The sequence below is a fragment of the Lampris incognitus genome, chromosome 1, assembly GCF_029633865.1.
Source record: "Lampris incognitus isolate fLamInc1 chromosome 1, fLamInc1.hap2, whole genome shotgun sequence".
Taxonomy (NCBI): Eukaryota; Metazoa; Chordata; class Actinopteri; order Lampriformes; family Lampridae; genus Lampris; species Lampris incognitus.
The window spans coordinates 112010964-112030136 of NC_079211.1; the positions used below are offsets into that span (position 1 = coordinate 112010964).

Genomic DNA, 19173 nt, shown 5'->3' on the forward strand with positions numbered 1-19173 from the left:
ACCCGCACGCCTGTGGCCAAACGGGACCGGTTCGGAGGGGAAGGTGCAGCCGGGGTCCCTCTCACAAAAGTGAATAATAAGAAGTCGGTGTGAAGCCATAAATCATGCAGACGGCGGCCACGCCCCTCTCCTCCGCTAGTGTCTGAAGCCCCGCCCCTCTCCTTCGCTAGCGGTCGTAGCCCCGCCCCTCTCCTCCGCTAGTGGCTGCGGCCGCTCGCTGCGCCTGACGTCACCCAGCAGGCATTTAAATACCGGCTTGCGCAATTTGATGAATAGTGGAGCTGTCAAAAAGGCTGCAGGAGACGTGTTGATCCGACCTGGGGGGGAAACGAGTCCAGATCCGCTTCGTGACACGTCCTCAGACCCAGATCTCGGGGGCTTCGCGGGACCTTTTGATGTCAGGCGTCTGTAGACTTTTTGTTGTTGTTGTTGTTGTTGTTCAGAACAAGTACGTCGTCAGTCTCGATCGCGTTTTAACTGGAAATATGGACACGAGAAGAAGCCGAGTGTAAATACTGTTATATAACTTAAGTGGCCGTGGTTTCTCTGACTTGGGTCGGTCGCCTCCAAAACAAAACCGTCTTGGACGAGGTAGGCTTTCCTTTTCTCCCTTCCTCCGCTGTAATGAATTCAGCGCCGGAGTTTCCTTTACGCACGTAGCAGTGTGGAGCCCCTGACAGCAACTCGCTCCCGCTCCCCCGGCTCTCGTTCCGACCACCTTATGTAAATGCGGAGTCATTACGCTGCTTTCACCGCAGTGTTTCAACTTCCCGGCGCCGTGTAGCCACATGTGCCTTATGGAGGGATTTTAATTTCAGGACTTCGTGTTCGAGTTGCACATTGTTCTTAATCTACTTTCCACACAACATGAACGGTACCACGGTGTTAAGTGATAACACAAACTGCTTTCTGTGTGATTGTGGTTGCCGTTCATATTTCAACCTTTGGGAACTTCTGTTCCCCAAGTTCTCCCATTGAAGCTCTTCTGATCAATATATGGGTGTTGTATGAGGTATCAAGATACACACATATGGCTACTTAGTAAACTACTTACTCAGTCCTGTGATTTCTGTTGTTGTTGCAGTGATCAGTACATTACTGTCCTGAATTATTTCACTACACATAAGTCCAGTCGTTTTGTCTGTTTATCTACATTGTTGTTTTTGTTGTTATATTTTTATCAAAACAGTGCCACGGGGTAAGGTTGGTGTTACTCGTCTTTCTGGAAGTAAATATTCCCATTGCGGATGTCTTGCAGAGGGCCCAGCATGGTGAACAGCCAGGTGTCCAGCGTACCATCGGCCCCCAGGTCGTGTGCGGGATGCGGGGGAAAGATTGCGGACCGCTTCCTGCTCTTCTCCATGGACCGCTACTGGCACACACGCTGCCTCAAGTGTTCCTGTTGCCAAGCACAGCTGGGGGACATTGGCACCACCTGCTACAGCAAAGGGGGCATGATCCTGTGTCGGAGCGACTACATCAGGTGAGGTCCTCTGCGGTGGTTTTATAGGTGGGCTGGAAGGGAGGAGATGAAAGTTGGGCAGGTGGGGTTTGTTTTCTTTTGCAGTTTTTGAGGCACAGATCCTGAACAACCTGTGATTCTCTGTCTCTGTCTCTCTGTGCAGACTTTTTGGGCACAGTGGGGCATGTAGCGCTTGCGGCCAGTCTATCCCGGCCAATGAAATGGTGATGAAGGCACAGGGGAATGTCTACCACCTCAAGGTAAGACTTGGGCCTTCACATCAGTGTTTGTCTCTCTCTCTTTCTGCTTCATGATGTCATTGGCGGTGTCAGATTTTAGCTCTGATCCTCAGCCCCTGTTTGTTTGTCTTTTCTGCTGTCGCCAGTGTTTCAGCTGTGCCACCTGTAGAAACAGACTAATGCCCGGAGATCGCTTCCGCTATATCAATGGTACCATTTTCTGCGAGCATGACAGACCCGGTGCTACGCTGCTCACCAGCCACCTGCCCCAACTTCAGAGCAGCTCGGTGCTGGCGGACCAGAAGGTGAGTGGGAGACAGGGATAAAGGGGGCTTCGTGCACCACCATCTGTATCTTGATGGGAGATGCAAAGTCTCGTCTAGTCAGGTCCACCGTTCTTTACTGACAGCAATGCATCTTGCTAGTTGATGTTTACTGAAACCAACTGCACCAAAGTGGCATTTTTCTAGCCTTTTTTTTTTTAATCCTCTTGTTTCTCTGAATCTAAATCTTAGGTGTGCTGAGTGACAGAATCAACGATTTCCACCTTCACCCATCCTTCCAAGAATCACTCATCCTCGGTACACTCCTCTCATCCACTGCTGGTGCCGGTTCATTGTGGATCGTCGGTGTCTCCAGTCTTTTAGCCGGCAGGACACCGCCCCCCCCCCCCAAATACTTTATCTCCTCTGTCGCTTTAAATCAAAGATGGGTTCAAGGCGTTAAAAGGACCGCATTCATGTTATACTGATGTAAAAGACGTATGTTTGGACCACAATGGCAAAAGCGTTTTTTAAGGGCCAAGGGAATGTAAGAAAATGAAGACTAAACGGCCTTCAACGGGGTGAAGAAGAAAGGTACTCAGATGTACCGACGGGCCGTCGTTCAAAGACTGTCACAAACACTCGACATGTGCCAGGTGGCACTTCGACCACCAGAGACGCTGTGTGTGTGGTTTGAACTGTTGGGTCTGAGCCCTTCTCTGTTGTGTATATGTTGATCTGGCATCTTAAAACTCTATGGATTTACTTTGAGTATAACGGCTGTGTGGCTACCATAGAAAGGAGAGCTGAAATTTGTTTTTCCCTATTGAAAGTTTTGGTGGGGGTTTTTTTCTGTATATTTTTATTTCTTTAGCTTATCAGATTACCTGTACTGTGTGTGACAGAGAGAGAAGAGCGAGAGATTGTGAGAGAGAGAGAAAAATTGTGAGAGAGAGAGGGAGGTGGGGAATCATGTGGAGTAAAAAAAAAATCCCATTAAAAAGATTGTACTGTAACGTGCCACGGAGTAAAGGGAGGTCATTGTGAAGCCCTTTAGCCATGTTAGAGAGGCATTGTGGTACGTAACCTAGCGGCTGGTTGATGTGGTGTTTTCTGTCTTTCCCCCTGTATGGTGGATACATGCCTGATTACCCCGAGGAATGGAATTAGGGGGCTTGAGCTCTGACCATTTACAGAAGCAATTAAACATGAGCCCTGTATCTGTGCTGCTGGAGCTCCTGGGAGGCTGAACTTTAGGCATATCCTGTGCCTGAGTTGCTGGGTGGCAGCCTGGCTGGCTGGCTGCCTCCTTATAAAAAAAAAACCTAATCTGAAAGCGGGCTAATTAAAGGGGAGTGGCCCAGCCTGCATCCAGGGCATTTGAAACAATCTGATGTATTTACCATTCACCATGCCGCAATTAAAGCATCGACACAGGCCGGCTTGTTTCCCCTCTTAACCTCTTTGTTCTCCGCAGCTCCTCGTTTTGAATTTCACATGCCGCTGCGGCAGCACCGCATCTAATGTGCTCCGTATCGCCTGTTCAACTCCAGGTAAACGCTGAAGTCTCCGCCTTGTGTACGTGGAGGGGCCGAGGGTCTATCCGGCAGCGGGAGCAGCGGCGGAGTACGCAGCGTGGAGCAAGCACGAGATAGCATCTGCTCCACTTTCGCACCTTGCCCGGGAGCGTGGCAGCCATCAGACTTACTCCTTAATGCGCTTAGCTATTTCAAAAGTCCCACTTGTCATGGTAGGTGCTGATACCGCATCAATTATTTATTCCACGTCTGATCAGGAAGCGTCACGCAAATCCATTAACGTATGCAAATGATCACAATTACAATTATCTTTGTGTCGTGACGGCGAAGAAATAAAACCTCGGCACATTCTCAGTCCCCACGCGCCACAAGATACACTTCGCATTCAAACCAATCAAGCCTCATCTGCCTTCCCCCAATTAGCCAGGACGTTTTTAGATGCCAATTAGCAGGTCTCATGAAAAGCCTCTTTGCCATGAGGCGTCGTCTTTTATCAGAGCTTCTGCAGGTGTGTGGCTCACCATGTAGCCCGTGTCATAGGAAAGTGTTTATTCCTGCTAATTAATCATATTAACACATGCAGATGAGTGTAATTGCCTGAGCTTCTCCACCTCACGCTATATGAAGACACAAGACGAGCCAGGATATTTTTACCCGCTCACGACGGAGAGGAAGAGGGGTTGGAGAGGCCTCCTTCTGTCCAGCCACTTGTGTGAAGCCCATCCAAAAGAAGGGGCTGCCCTCTTCTTTCAGCCCAGTCCTCTTCTGATGCCTATCCATGGAACTCAGCCGGGGCAGTTCTGCTTAGAGAGATCAGCCCTGCCTCGTAGCAAGCCCCCCTCTCACACCTCTCTCTCTCTCTCTCTCTCTCTCTCTCTCTCTCTCTCTCTCTCTCTCTCTCTCTCTCTCTCTCTCTCTCTCTCTCTCTCTCTCTCTCTCTCTCTCTCTCTCTTTGTGTTGAAGGGCCAGACTGCGAGGTTTAGAAGCAGACACACCAATGTGCTGGCATTAGCTGACAGTTCTTCATTACCGTCGGCTACTCAGCAAAGTCAGATGTGGACAGGAGTCCTCAGGAGTGTGTGGCCAGGGGGAGAAGTTATTCCAGCAACATACAAACTGAAGTTGCATGATCATTACATAGACACAATCCCCGAGGGAAAAATAACATTGACCTTATTAGATAGTTTAAAAGCACCGAACTATTATTCATTCCCAAATTAAGTGAGAAGGTGTACTGCACGTGTCAAAGTCTCCTTCATCGGGGATAACCGCTGGAGATGGCAGGATAACTGATGGACAGGTTATGTTTCTATCCACTGGTAGACACAAAGTTCACAAGTAGTACTAAAACCACTATTGTAGTCACCACCGTTTCTGAAATTCAAGAATATAAACGCTTTGGTCGAGTGTTAAAAGGCGTCTATGGAGTTCTGCAATGCTAAGAATCCTTAAGAGCCTCTCTTGTCTGCCAAAGCTATTTGAGGTTGCTTCTAATCCCTCAGTACCAGATGCCTGCTGACCTGAGGAAGAGATGAAATGACTAGCGTGATGTGCACATAGTTCTGTGTAGCATCGCTACTGACCATGTTAAGTGTCCAGATGACTCTGAGCTCTCTGGGACTCGGTCTGTCTCCCGTACTCGGTTGCATAATCAGCATTTAATGAGAGCGAAACATGAAACATTATGGGAACATGGAGGAAGTCAGGCATGTTCCAGCCATAACTCACTGTCATCAGCATGGAGGTAAAAGAGCAAGCCTAATGACAAAGAGAGCCACTTTTACAACTCAGAACCTCACCCAGGAATGTCAGGGAGGGGGGGAAAGGAGAAAAGTTCTCCTGGCCAATCGGAACGCTTTGAATAATTAAAGTGATCGGCTTAATTAGCTCAATTACGTTAATTTGACCACGGAACACAGCCATATGGTGAAAGGAAACAAAAGAGGGGGGAACTAATTAAAAGTAAAATAATGAGGATTTTAATTAACTGGCTCCCCAGACAGTGGAGCGCGGGGATCAGGAGCCTGCTACCATAATTAAAGTGCTGTAACGCTGGCAACATCTCTCCTCTCTTTCTTATATCTGTGAGGGCTCTATCCATCTAATTAAATCTGTAAATAAATTAGCAACATTGAGGGTTCCTGCTTGACTTAACACCACCTACAATCCCCCCCCCCACCACCTTCCCAATAACACACTCACCTTACTTTCAGCAGTGTGTGGATAAAGGTTGGGCTAAGGTGTGCTATTAATGGTAAGTTGTGGGTAAAGGAACCGGTGTGTGTGTGTGTGTGTGTGTGTGTGTGTGTGTGTGTGTGTGATGGTGAAGGGTTGCATCCGCAGTGTAGGTGTGTGCATGTGTGTGTGGGAGTGCTGGTGTCAGCGGGCGTCCTTGCCGCATGCTCTCTATTAGGTTTGTACAGGCCAGTGTTTACATTCGCTCCCTGTCATATGCACCGATGCTATGAAACATGTTATGTGCTTCAACACCAGGTGAGACAGACCACAGTCAGAGAAGCAAAGGTGACACCGCGCAGCGTCTGAGCTCATTGCTTCGACTCAACACCAGGCATTCAAAGCTGTCACCTCTGCGCTTTCCACGTGTTCAGATAACACACACCAGCTCTCCTGCATGCTCAGTGCATACCATCTGGGGACGTGTTCACACCCGGCACAATGCATTTCCAAATCATATTAGTAACGTCATCCACACATCTTCGTTGCCCCAAGTACAGCATTTGAGATCGGCCTGCTTTTTTACCTTTTCTCCTCTGCACACACCAACCCCTAAACCTGCAAAGCCCCCTTGGAAGCGTGAGCTTTTTCATTAAAACGCATTTACAGTGACAAGAGACTAATTTGCATATTAAATTAACAAGCACTTAGGAGTTCTGAGCGAACTGTAACACTGCCAGCTCCAAATAAATGTGAAGCAAGCATACGCTCGGCTGTCATTACCTACGGCTGCTGGTGCTTGACATGGTGGAGGAAGTGCTATTTTGCTAGAGAGAAGGGAGCACATACAGAGGTAACAGAGAGAAATGAACGTGAAGTCACCCAATCTAACGCCTCAGCTAAACACACGGCCCAAAAACAACACAACGCTCACAAGGCCCATCTATCCGGTTGTTTGACTGTTTGTTCCATGGCGTGACTCATGTCAGGTGAGCCCACAGGGGGCTTTGTATCAATACGAAACATGGCAAGCTGTGGGAGAACCCCTGAGGGAAGGTTCCTCGCTGGAGACTGGTGGACGACAGCTGCAGAACACAGCACCACTTGTTTTTTTTTTCAGAACACAGCATCAGTTGTTGTACAAACTGGGCAAGGATCAGTTTGTACCCTTTTCATGAAAAAAGTGTTCCTACTAACTGACAGGTAGGCCTGTGCAGTCTTGTCCATGTCAGCCAATCAGGTGTTATATCACCGCGTGGCTGCAGCCATCTCCTGAAAAAGCTCGGTAAAGAGAGCGTGCAGAAAGTCGTTCTCCGAGGGGGTGTTCTCATTAGCCCGGATGGAGACTTAAGTGGAACTCATATATGCATTCCACAGGCTTCTCTCACATCCTCTCGGCTCGAACATCCCCGACATCTTTTTTTTCCCCCCAGGTAAAATCAGCTGCCGGCCCACAAAGGCCACCACCGAGCAGCCTCCCTCTTCATGAAAGGTGGAACTGCCAAACTGATGTCAAATAGGCGCCTGGGGAGAGCTCTTTTTTTGTTTGTTTTGAGAGTTTTTCTTTTTCTTTTTTTTCTCCCCCCAACAACAGCCTTGGAGAGTTAGCAAAGGCCAAGCTCTCATCAGTGGGCGACCCCCCCCCCCTTAACCCCTCCCCCTCCCGCTCCCGCCTCCCTGCTCCATGAAACCAGGTGGAACACACGTGCGTTCATTAGCGCCCTTTAATGAGGAGCAGATGCAACAACACTCTCTCTCTCTCTCTCTCTCTCTCTCTCTCTCTCTCTCTCTCTCTCTCTCTCTCTCTCTCTCTCTCTCTCTCTCTCTCTCTCTCTCTCTCTCTCTCTCTCTCTCTCTCTCTCTCTCTCTCTCTCTCTCTCTCTCTCTCTCTCTCTCTCTCTCTCTCTCTCTCTCAAACACACACACACACACACGGCACACAAACACACAAAAGCTCACATGTACGCACAGCCACAGCCACACAGGCATGTGTGCATGTAAATATGTAGATATTTGGGATACAATATACATATTCTCCAGCCCCTTACATGCATGCTAATGTGTGTACACCCACATACCTACCCACTAACACACACACACACACACACACACACACACACACACACACACACACACACACACACACACACACACACACACACACACGCACTCTTGCCCCTTCATTCGGCTGTTTTGTGGAGGTCTTTCTCAGCTCAGACGTATGGGCCTCATTTGTCCAATTCAGACGAATGACTGAGATCATATATCATTTCCTTATGTCAGTCTATTTTTATCTTTGAGGAAGTGAATGCGAGCACGCTGTAGTTAGAACTAGGGAAATGTCCTCTGTGAACATGGAGAGTGCTATTACAACCGCGTGTGAGCCGTGACAGCAGGAACACATAGACGGTTCGCTCTCTTCCCCAAACTGGACATGGATGCCAGCGCACACGTTCAACATTTGCGGGGATCAAGCCTGTGATCCTCTTATGCCAACTAACTTTTAGGTCCCTATGTCTCCACCAGACATATTCCACACATCTGATAGTTTTCTAACCCACTGGCGTTGTGTTGTCTTGACTTCTCAGCCGTGTGAGTTGCCCAAACCCTCCTGTTCTTTCTCAGTGGGCCAGACTTTAAAGCCACTATCCCCTTATTGCCCATTAAAGTTAACTCACAACATTCCAGCCTTGCTCTCTAATGGAGGACTCTGAACCGACGAGGCAGGTGGTTCTGCATTGCATTGGCAGTCAAAAAGCATTGCCCCATCGGGGTTTTTAAACGCAACATGGGACAGGCCTATGAGGGGCTGCAGGAACCCCTGCTAGCTCGCCCTCCTAAAACTCAGGATCTGCAATGTTCAATTAGAAAATAGTCCTTGAGAAATGTGTATGAGAAACTTCAACCTGGCAGAATCAATAACAGCGGAGTGAAGAGACGACCATTTTTCTGCTTTTTCAAAACAGTCTCAATCCTTGATCAAAGCACATAGCACATAGCAATATGAAGAACGTAGGTCAAAATTCAACTAGCCATCTGTGTGCAGGGAGCTTTATCCAATATCTCAGATGTCTTCACCACCCGGAGACCACAGCTCACTATAACAGTTTCAGTTAGTGTCTGCTTTCTGTAGGAAAATTGCCTCCTGTTTTGTTTTAGCAGTGAATTCTTTGGCAAGTGCATTTGAATTGATCAGCAATTTCCTTAATGGGCAGATAAAAAACTGAAACACCACAAGAAAGAATTTTTACATCAAGCTAGCAGTACGCTAAATAAAACTTAAAGCCAATTAGCAGTAGGCTATATCCTAAGCTTCAAGGAAATATTACAATCACCTCTTTAGTGTGAGTGCTTGAAGCACCTTGAAGTAAGTAATAAAGAAACAAAGGTGCCAAATAATGTCCAAGTGGTGGTTTCACATGCCCATATTGGTTGGACAAAGTAGGAGAAGCTCTGTTGGAAAAGAGGAGGAGTGATCAAAAGTCAAAGCTGGTGAAAGGAGCACAAAATCTGGAAATGTGAACCATGATAAAAGTACTAAGGAGCAAGAGTTATCTTTCACCCTTTACTTGACATCAACATTTAGAAAAGAGAAAAAAAGAAGTAAATCTACAGCGTGTCGCCAACTGTTGAGCGTGCTGATGGATCTGCGGTGCTGGACAGCCATCTCATGGGAGTCATTAGGTCCTATGATTGCTCTGTATGCTTGTAAAATGGCAAAGGAAAATTAAGCAATTTTATAGTACCAGGTGCTCCTCATGGTGCAGTGTTCCCGCATAATGTGCCCATATTCCAAGATAATAAGGCCTGCACACACAAGCTAAACAAATTGAAGAGTGGTGTCTAAAAACACAAACAGGATTAAATCAAACACCTTCCATGTCCTTCCCAATTACCAGTTCCAAACCCCATTGAAGATTTATTGCACTTTTTGGAGTACAGAGTGCAAAACAGAGTTACAACACCTTTGTCTCATTAAGAACCAAAGACTTTCACAATAATTGTCCAATATCCTACTGACACAGGTCAGGGCTTGTATGACAGCATTTCAAGGGGGACTGAAGTCGTTCCTGGGGTAAAGGGTGGCCCTACACCTTATTAGGTCCTTTAAATTCAAATGAATATAGGCTTTCCTCTAATTTTGTTCATCACCTGTTGATCATAGAGGGAGATCATATCTGTATGCTTTCATGTTATTTGCATATTAGCTGGGTACCATTTACTTAGTTGATGGTCAGAGGTTCTGTTTAGCACATTCATTCGGTGTCCATACCCACATCCAAAATACAGGGTTGCGGGGGCCCCAAGATGATCCCGGCAGACACCCTGGACTGGTTGCCAGTCTATCTCATCTCATCTCATCATCAGCCACTTCTTTGGGGTTGGGTTGCGGTGGCAGAAAGCTAAGTAGGGCACTCCAGACGTCCTTCTCCCCAGCAATGCCCTCCAGCTCCTCCTGGGGGATCGCAAGATGTTCCCAGGCCAGATTGGACATGTAGCTCCTCCAGCAAGTTCTGGGTCTACCCCTGGGTCTTCTCCCAATTTGACGTGCCTGGAAAACCTCCAAAGGAAAGCGCCCAGGAGGCATCCTAATCAGATGCCTGAACCACCTCAACTGGCTCCTTTTGGCACGAAGGAGCAGCGACTGTACTCCGAGCTCCCTCCAGATGTCCGAGCTCCTCACCCTATCTCTAAGGCTGAGCCCAGACACCCTACAGAGGAAACTAATTTCAGCCGCTTGTATCCACGATCTCACCCTTTCGGTCACTACCCAAAACTCATGACTACAGGTGAGGGTTGGAACGAAGATTGACTGGTAAATTGAGAGCTTTGCCTTCTGGCTCAGCTCCCTTTTCATCACAATGGTCCAGTACAATGTTTTATTCACCTGTCAATCTCCCACTCCATCATACCCTCACTCGTGAAAAAGACCCCGAGATACTTGAACTCCTTCACTTGAGGCAACAACTCATCCTCAACCCGGAGTGAGAAATCCACCATTTTCTGGTAGATAACCATGGCCTCAGACTTGGAGGTGCTGACTCTCATCTCAGCCATTTCACACTCAGCTGCAAACCGCCCCAGTGCGTGCTGGAGGTTGCGTTCTGATGAAGCCAACAAAACCACACCATCTGCGAAGAGCAGAGATGCAATTCTGAGGTTCCCAAAATGGACACACTCCTCACCTTGGTTGCGCCTTGAGATCCTGTCCGAATATCACAAACAGAATCGGAGAGAAGGGACAATTTTGGCGGAGTCCGACACCCACCGAAAATGTGTTTGACTTTGTGCCAAGAATGCAGACACAGCTCTCAGTTTGGCTATACAAGGACTGGATGGCTTGTAGCAACTGCCCCAGTACCCCATACTCCCGCAGTACCCCCCACATAGTGCCCCGGGGTACATGGTCATAAGCCTTCTCCAAGTCCACAAAATACATGTAGACTGGCTGGTCAAACTCCCTTGCTTCCCTCAGCATTTCTGCAAGGGTAAAGAGTTGGTCCATTGTTCCATGGCCAGGATGGAATCCGCATTGTTCCTTCTGGTTGGAGCCTCCTTTCTAGCCCCCTAGAGTAGACTTTCCCAGGGTGGCTGAGCAGTGTGATGCCCCGATAATTGTAGCACACCGTCCCGTCTAAGCAAGGGATTATTGTTCAAAATATGATAATTGACAGGACACTACCCAGAATAAAATGACAAAGTAGTGTGATAGAGACAAGCTAATGGGCAATGTAAAAGGCAGACATGATAAAGAGAATGAGTAGCAGTAGTATGAGTAGTTTTTGAAGTAGCAGCAGTGGTCCAAAGTGTAGAGAAGTGGACCTTAAAAGAAAATTACATCTTTTTAAACCTGGGTCTTACACCTTCGTGCATACTGATTATGATATTATTTAACTCACCAGCTTCATTTTGGGAATTCAAGAATCTGGACCACATTCACACCACTGCCTTATGGAGGAACTGAAAATGGGCCTCAAACCTGTCCTTTCAACAACAACATAAAAACTAGTGTCTCAGATTTTCTATTATCTAGGACTTCTCTTGTGCTGGCTGGGTTGTTTATGGACGGTTACTACTGCTTCTCCTGGATTGCCACCTTGCCATGGTGGAGAAGCTTGCGTGTACCAGTGATCCCAAGAGCTATGCTGTCTGGCACTTGGCTCCTGGTAGGGTCACCCAAGGCAGATAGGTCAAGGGGGAGGTTCCAGATGAAGTGCAATTGTTGTGGCAATTATTTAATTCCACTCTGACATTAAATGAGGAACGAGATAAAAATGTCTTACAGTATTGTCGCACTTTAATATTATGTTCATGAACAGACGGACAGGCCTAGATACTTAAGTGTGCACCAATCAGCACAGTACAGTCTCTCTTATAGGGCAGTTGTTTGTTCTTCCCCTCCTTATCGCATGTCTTCCAACTCACATCCCACCAAGGTCATTTCTCTGATGACTGTGTACAGACTTGCTACACTCAGTGAGTTTCCCACACATTCCTCTGCTATCAACCAACAGTCAATCACAGGCCTTCACTAGTTCACACAGGAGAAGGCACTCTATGGTATCACCTTTGACCTGCTACATATGAGCCCCAAGTATCCATCCAAGCAGTGTGAACATAGTATAGCTGATACATGGTCAAAGATTCAAAGTAAGCAAATATTCATATATGAATTGCCCTCACAGCGATCCAACATAGACCTCAAAGGCGGAACTGGTGGAAGATGTCTCCAGGTCACAACGGCAGTGAAGGCAGATGAAGGCTGCTACAGAGGGTGGTCCCCAATTGTCTTGGTTCTCTCTGCCATTGAACTCTGGCCACCCCCTGCCAAGGACTGTGTGGTGGCTGCAGGCGCATCAGTCACTCCATGTAAAATGCTGTCACGTGCAGGTGTCCTCCTATTATGCAGCTCCAGGATTGGCCTCTACGCCCACCTGAGGACCCAGAGGGACCCAGAGGGAGGATGGTCATACTCGACCCTGAGTGACGACCGATGACTACTACCTACGGTAGGTATAGGCAGCTCATTCCTACAAGTTGAACCAGGGAGTAGATCAGCAATGTGATGGCCTATTGATGATCATATTGGACATTTCAGGTGAGAACCTGTGACTTGGCACTTTAGTATTCACTACAAATATGTGGTTTAGATAATTGGGTTAAATTGGACTTGTTGAAGTATGTCTGATGCTCATGGTCCGATATCCCATAAAACACCATTGTGTAGCTGAGTCCAGTGGTGGTCCCTTGTCTGAAATCTACAAAATGAAGCCGGCGAGTAAAATTGTATCATAACTGGTATGCAGAGCCAGGTTGTAAAAAAAAAAACAGCCTTTGTTTAGATAGATCGCAGCCCCATCTGAGATTTACAAAATGCCAGAATCTGAGGAATATGTTGGGATCGGCTACAGGTATCGAACCGTGGCCAGCAGTTTTGTTTTCCCTTTGGAAAAAGACCAGTCTGCTCTGGACAACACTCCAGTCACCAGTAACCAGCTGTTTCCGGCTTCTGCCTTTGTGAGACTGATAACTGCTGTTTATTTGCTTACTAACGCTTCTCTATATTCTGGCCTAACCTCTTCATTTGTTCTACTGATTTAGCCATTTTCTGTGCTTTGCTCACTTATCGCTAGATTCTCTAGTTTTCTTTCTCAAACGACTCCTGTGTTTAGTAGGCAGCCTCTCATTCCTAGTTTCTGAGCTTTGCCTAGCTTAGCAGTTAGCTCTATTGCATTTGCAGTCAAAGCAGCCTTGTTAAAACTATGGTTTGTGGTGACTGTTCCACAATTACAGATAGTTACATGTCCGTGAGTTACAGCAGCTTCTTTCGGCTAGGATTATGTTAGATGTGACGGGCAGTCCAGATAGCCTTAACCCTGGGCCTGACAGCAGACCTGCAATAGCACTAGCTCAGCCTCGTCGACAGATGTGGCAGAGTTTGTCTTGTCTCTGTTTACCGGCTTGGGGAGGCTGGCAAGAGCAACCCATCGGTCGTGTGGCCTGGTTTGCATTCACCTCTCCCGACTGCAAACCGGTTTTCACCACTCACCAGCCCTGTTGGTAGTCCTACCGGCCAGCGTGCCTCTCCTGCTCCTGTCCACAGAGTAAAGCAACACACGCTAGTGATAGAGGACTCCATTACAAGCAATATCAGATTAACTTCGCCAGCCTCGGTTCACTGTTTACCCAGGGCCAGAGTCTCCGACATAGATAATCTTAGGGTGCTGGCATCACCAAGGGAGAGTCAGGGAACCCAGGCACACAGCACCACTACTTTCAGCAACATTGTTATTCATTTCGGCACCAATAATGCTAGGATGAAGCAATCAGAGATCACAAAAGCCAGCCTAGTCAGAACACTTGAGTTTGCCATAAAGATGTGTCGGTACCCAGATAGCATCCGGATGTGGGCCACTTCAGGCAATGATGCGGCACTAATGGTCTTCTTCTGGCCCTGACAAAATGGATGTGAGCCTGAAGTAGCCCACATGTATAATAGAAAATATGGCCCAAATATGCCAAATCAGATATGGGCCTTTTTTGGCAAAGATGCGGCGCTCTCGGGTCTCGGCAACATGTAATCTGGATGTGACCCTGAAGTGGCCCGTGTGGGAAATGGTGAATATGGCCCAAATATCACAAAACAAATATGGGCCACCTTTGGAAAATATGTGGCACATGCAGCATTGCTATGGCTTCATCTGGCCCAGATCTGGCAAAGAGGAGTGGACCGCCCAAGTGCCATCATTCCATGTGATATGTAGGCCAGATGAAGTGTCGGGTGTGGAACGGGTCCGGGCCACAGCAATTTTGCTATCTGGGCATCGATTAATTGTCTCTGGTCCCTTACCCGTGAGGAGTAATGATGAGATGTACAATAGACTCACTTCAATGAACTGCTGGCTGGCTCGTTACTGTAACGAGCAGGGATTCGGTTTTGTTGATAACTGGTCTTCTTTCTGGGGCTGCTCTTACCTGCTGAAAGCAGACAGCATTCACCCTACTGTAGACAGTGCTGCTCTATGTTTATTTTGACACTAGGGACTTATCATTCAGCAGCTTGCAGGTGGCTCCAGTCCTGGGCTCTTCCGGCGGCGTCTGGACACTGCTTGGCATCCTGCTCATCATATTCTCCATATATTTTCTAATTCCATTATAGTTCTGTTATCCTCTTTCAATGTTGTATTCTGTTCATTGTGTAAACACAACATCTGGCCTTTATGGGAGAGAGATCCCTCCTCTGTTGCTCTCCCTGAGGTTTCTTCCTATTTTCTCTCCCTGTTAAAGGTTTTTTTGTTTTAGGGAGTTATTGCTTATCAGATGCGAGGGTCTAAGGACAGGATGTTGTGTTGCTGTAAAGCCCCCTGAGGCAAATTTGTGATATTGGGCTATACAAATAAAATTGACTTGACTTGAGGGAAGAGAGAGCGCTGATTCTACAAACTAACTATATATATAACTATTGGAAATCTGTAGAAATCAAACAAAAACTATGTAAAAAAAACACTATCAAATTAGAACTACTGAAAAATACTAAAATATGTAACTTTGGTCTGTCTTCCTCGATAACTGCATCTGCTCTCTCTCTCTTGCAGTATGTCTCTTGCTCAAATAATCCTCTCCTTATTGGAGGAATTTGAATGTTTTTTATTTATAATAGAATATGGAGGGGCGTAGCTGTATCACATAGCCAAGCCTATGACAAGCAATGGTTGTAATAACACAGTTATAACCACAGAAGCAGCACTGAGCTGAAATTCACTAGATCGTATAGATTGTGCTAAAATGTCAAGATAAGCAGCAGGGGGCGTCCGGGTAGCGTAGCGCTCTATTCCGTTGCCTACCAACACCGGGGTCGGCGGTTCGAATCCCCGTGTGACCTCCGGCTTGGTCGGGCGTCCCTACAGACACAATTGGCCATGTCTGTGGGTGCCCTGGTCAGTATGTGCCCTGGTCGCTGCAATAGTGCCTCCTCTGGTCGGCCGGGGCGCCTGCTCGGAGGGGGGGGGATAGCGTGATCCTCCCACGTGCTACGTCTCGCTGGTGAAACTCCTCACTGTCAGGTGAAAAGAAGCGGCTGGCGACTCCACATGTATAGGAGGAGGCATGTGGTTGCCTGCAGCCCTCCCCGGATCGGCAGAGGGGGTGGAGCAGCGACCGGGATACAATTGGGGAGAAAAAGGGAGAAAATAAATAAATAAACGATAAGCACCAGGGTCGATGTGTCTGACTTGGACATGTCTGAGGACAGGAAGGTTAAGACGGGAAGGTTGCTGAGCCGGGTCTCTAGACTGGTGGGGGGGACTAACACGGTCTCCTTCCTCAACGACCCATGTAGGAGTTGTTTTTTTTAAAGAAAGAGTTTCACCTCCTCTCTGGCCCAGATGAGGTGCTCGGTGGCCTGAAATGGAGGCCTGCCTGCACAGCACAGAGCCATTCCTAAGTGTGTCATTATATAAGCTCGCAGCAAGACGCTGCCCAAAAAAGAACTAACACGCTCAAAGAGCGTCACCTGGAGAAAAGGGGGGTGATGCGGCTTCTCCTTAAAACCCATTTCAGAGCTTCTGCACACAGACAGAGTACTCATCGACGTGTATTTCATCTGACGGCTGATTATCTGACTGTACCTCTGCGGGTGAAAATACGTGCAATGCGCAGATACTGCGTACTTCATCACATGGCAACGGACGCCATCGTACCGCGGAGTACAGCCGGCACGGGAACTTTGTAGGTCACATATTTTCATCCACACTTACACTCCTACCTCTCAGGGTAGCCGCAGTACGGACAAGCCCATTTACCCATCAGCACTTTCAGAGGAGACGGGGGGACAAGCAGAAGAGAGTGTGGTGATCAGGAGAGGTGCTACCGAAATGTCAGTGTGTGTGTGTGTGTGTGTGCGCAGGCGAGTATGAGTGTGCGAGTGCGAGCGTGTGCGGTGTGGTGGTTTGACATTTCAGACAGAGATATCAATGCAGACAGGGGTAAAATGTGCACAGCCCTGATGCGGAGGTCCGCTCTCACCGTGGGAGGGGTGGACAATGGTTTTCCTGACACCGAGAGGCCCCTCGTGCCACACGATGCTCAGGCTTTCGACAGAGAGAGAGAGGCTCAGACAGAGAGAGAGAGAGAGAGAAAGAGAGAGAGAGAGAGAGAGAGAGAGAGAGAGAGAGAGAGAGAGAGAGAGAGAGAGAGAGAGAGAGAGAGAGAGAGAGAGAGAGAGAGAGAGAGAGAGAGGTTAGGCCTGATGTGGTGATGCAGTCCAGGATCACCGGGGCGAGGGGCCAACTCCCCTTGGCTCCACTGGGTGTCTGTGGCTCGGTCCCTTGGTTGATAAGGAACATCGGTGTGCCCCTCCACCATCCTGCAACCTGCACCTTGAAAATGCCAACATAGGGCCAAGGGCACAGCTTTCCCAACACAGCCCCACCTCACTGAACCATGGAGGACCTCTGCCTCTTATCACCAGCCACACACCTGTACACACAGACAATGGGAGGCTATGGCACAGACCGCGCATGTGTGTGTGTGTGTGTGTGTGTGTGCTAGAGAGAGAGAGACAGGTTCAGATTCAGATTCGTTATTAGCCGAGTGTGCCTGTGCACACGGGGAATTTGACTCCGGCCAGAGGCAAACCGACAAGCAAACTAGGAGAAAAACCGGTAGACATACAAGCACGCTGCCCTCACAACGTCTCTGCGCGAGCCCTTCACCGACTGGTTTTGCTACTCCAGGTATGAGGCAACACAATACGCCCTGCTTCGCAGATACCGGCAGTGTCAGTTTGAGGTTTGTCAGCTCATTGTGTACGTTTCAAGAGCCTAAGTGCTGCTGAACTTAACTTTTCTATTCGGGGGAAAGGTTAGGAGAGGTGGCACGAGATAAGAGATCTGGCCAACGGTCCTCTAGCTAGTATCTCTGGCTTTCATCCCTCACTCTGTTTGCTTTTTTTTCCCTGCTGGTCATGACCTCAGAATAGGAAGGACAGAGAATATGTGAAAGGGAGGACCGTATCTGGGCTTTTAGGATAATTCTGTGGTGGATATTTGTAATAAAACCACATATAAGTGGAATTATTAGCCTTCTCACATTTGGGGTCTGAATAAGAAAGTCTTCAGCTTTTGGGTTAAGCTGAGCCACCTGAGAGGAGCTGCCTTAAGGCTGTGTGCATGGCAGTGTGCATGTGTGCATGGGAGTGTGCATGGAGTGTATATGGGAGTGTGCATGTGTGCATGGGAGTGTGCATGGAGTGTGCATGGGAGTGTATATGGGAGTGTGCATGTGTGCATGGAGTGTGCATGGGAGTGTGCATGTGTGCATGGAGTGTGCATGTGTGCATGGCGTGTGCATGGGAGCATGCGTGTGTGCATGGGAGTGCAGGGTAGCGAGGCAGGTTAACGTCGGGGTCTGGTGTGTGTGTGTGTGTGTCTTTTGTGCATACGCACGACAACCCACTTTTATGTGTTTTCTATAATTGTGTAAGCCAATGAGGAACTGATAAGCCTGGTGGAGCCAGACTGGAGACACTTAAAGATGTCTGCATTGATAATAGGCAAAGAGTTTGGTGTAAGCCGTTGCTCCTGCAAGACCTCACGCACAAACACACACACACACAAACACACACATGCATGGTCTTTAACCATGACTCAAGTGTATGGGCTCCCAGGGCACACAGTATACACAGCCGCATGTATCTGAATAAACATTCCTTCAAGGAAGCAGGCAAACAAATTAATCTCATCATTGTTAAGGTCAGTGGAAAAGGCTCAGGTTGAATCATGGTCTATATGATTTTATCAGGGGGCCGTTTGTTGTCATAACCATCCGACCACTGTGGCGCTGCATTCCTCTGCTCTTAGGCCGGCGAGCTGAAGAGGAAATTTAGGTCTTCCTTGAACTTTAATGTAAATCTCCTCGTTCTGAGAGGAAATGTGTAAACGCGAAAGGCCGCGGAGGCCCTAACGTCTATATGGGGTAGATCAAATGCATGGGTCAGGACAGTGCGGAGGCGAGCTTATCGTCCCGCAGTAATAGGGGTCAGCCAGCTTAAAACACAGCTATGATCTCAGGGCTCGTTGAAATGAATCCTTCATAGCGATGCTCTTTGGGACCGCGGCCTCGAAAAGAGCCGGCAATAGATAGGAGGTTAAAAGCTAATTGATAGCATGTTGTCAGCACGTGAATGTGGGTGTGGGTGTGTGTGTGTGTTGTGTGAGACTGTCAGTGTACGTACGGGTCCCTCACCCCCCATCCCTCCTGTCTGTGTTTTTTTGAACTTGGAGATGGAGCCATCTGCACTGCTCTCTGGAGACACCGGGCTCCCTCATCTCCTTGTCTCTCCTTCATTTTCTGCTCCCCCAGTAATGGGGAAATTGCTCTGTCTTTCCGCTCTAGTTGGGATTGGCAGTGTTGATAAGCGTTGCAGGGACAATTAGAGGTAGGAGTTTTCATTTGAAAGGCTTTCAAACGACGGTGGGGCCATCATTGGTGACTGA

The 19173-nt window shown here is 48.0% G+C and overlaps 1 protein-coding gene across 2 annotated transcripts; it reads left to right on the plus strand.

Annotated features, from left to right (window-relative positions):
- The first annotated feature begins 295 nt into the window (after window positions 1-295).
- si:dkey-90l8.3 (LIM domain transcription factor LMO4-B) lies at window positions 296-3397 on the plus strand. Of its 2 annotated transcripts, none has more exons than XM_056287003.1 (5): window positions 296-591; window positions 1190-1483; window positions 1626-1722; window positions 1848-2006; window positions 2217-3397. In XM_056287003.1, exons 2-5 carry the CDS (start codon window positions 1248-1250, stop codon window positions 2223-2225), a joined length of 501 nt encoding a protein of 166 aa, XP_056142978.1. In that variant the 5' UTR covers window positions 296-591; window positions 1190-1247; the 3' UTR covers window positions 2226-3397. The 2 variants fall into 2 exon arrangements, with proteins under 2 accessions (XP_056142978.1, XP_056142982.1); XM_056287007.1 differs by having other exon boundaries at window positions 1259-1483.
- Window positions 3398-19173: the final 15776 nt, after the last annotated feature.

Coding starts and splice junctions, on each gene's coding strand:
- si:dkey-90l8.3 (XM_056287003.1), top strand. CDS start 1,248: ATGTCTTGCAGAGGGCCCAGCATGGTGAACAGCCAGGTGTCCAGCGTA. Junction 1,484..1,625: donor TGTCGGAGCGACTACATCAG/GTGAGGTCCTCT, acceptor CTCTCTGTGCAG/ACTTTTTGGGCACAGTGGGG. Junction 1,723..1,847: donor GGAATGTCTACCACCTCAAG/GTAAGACTTGGG, acceptor TGCTGTCGCCAG/TGTTTCAGCTGTGCCACCTG.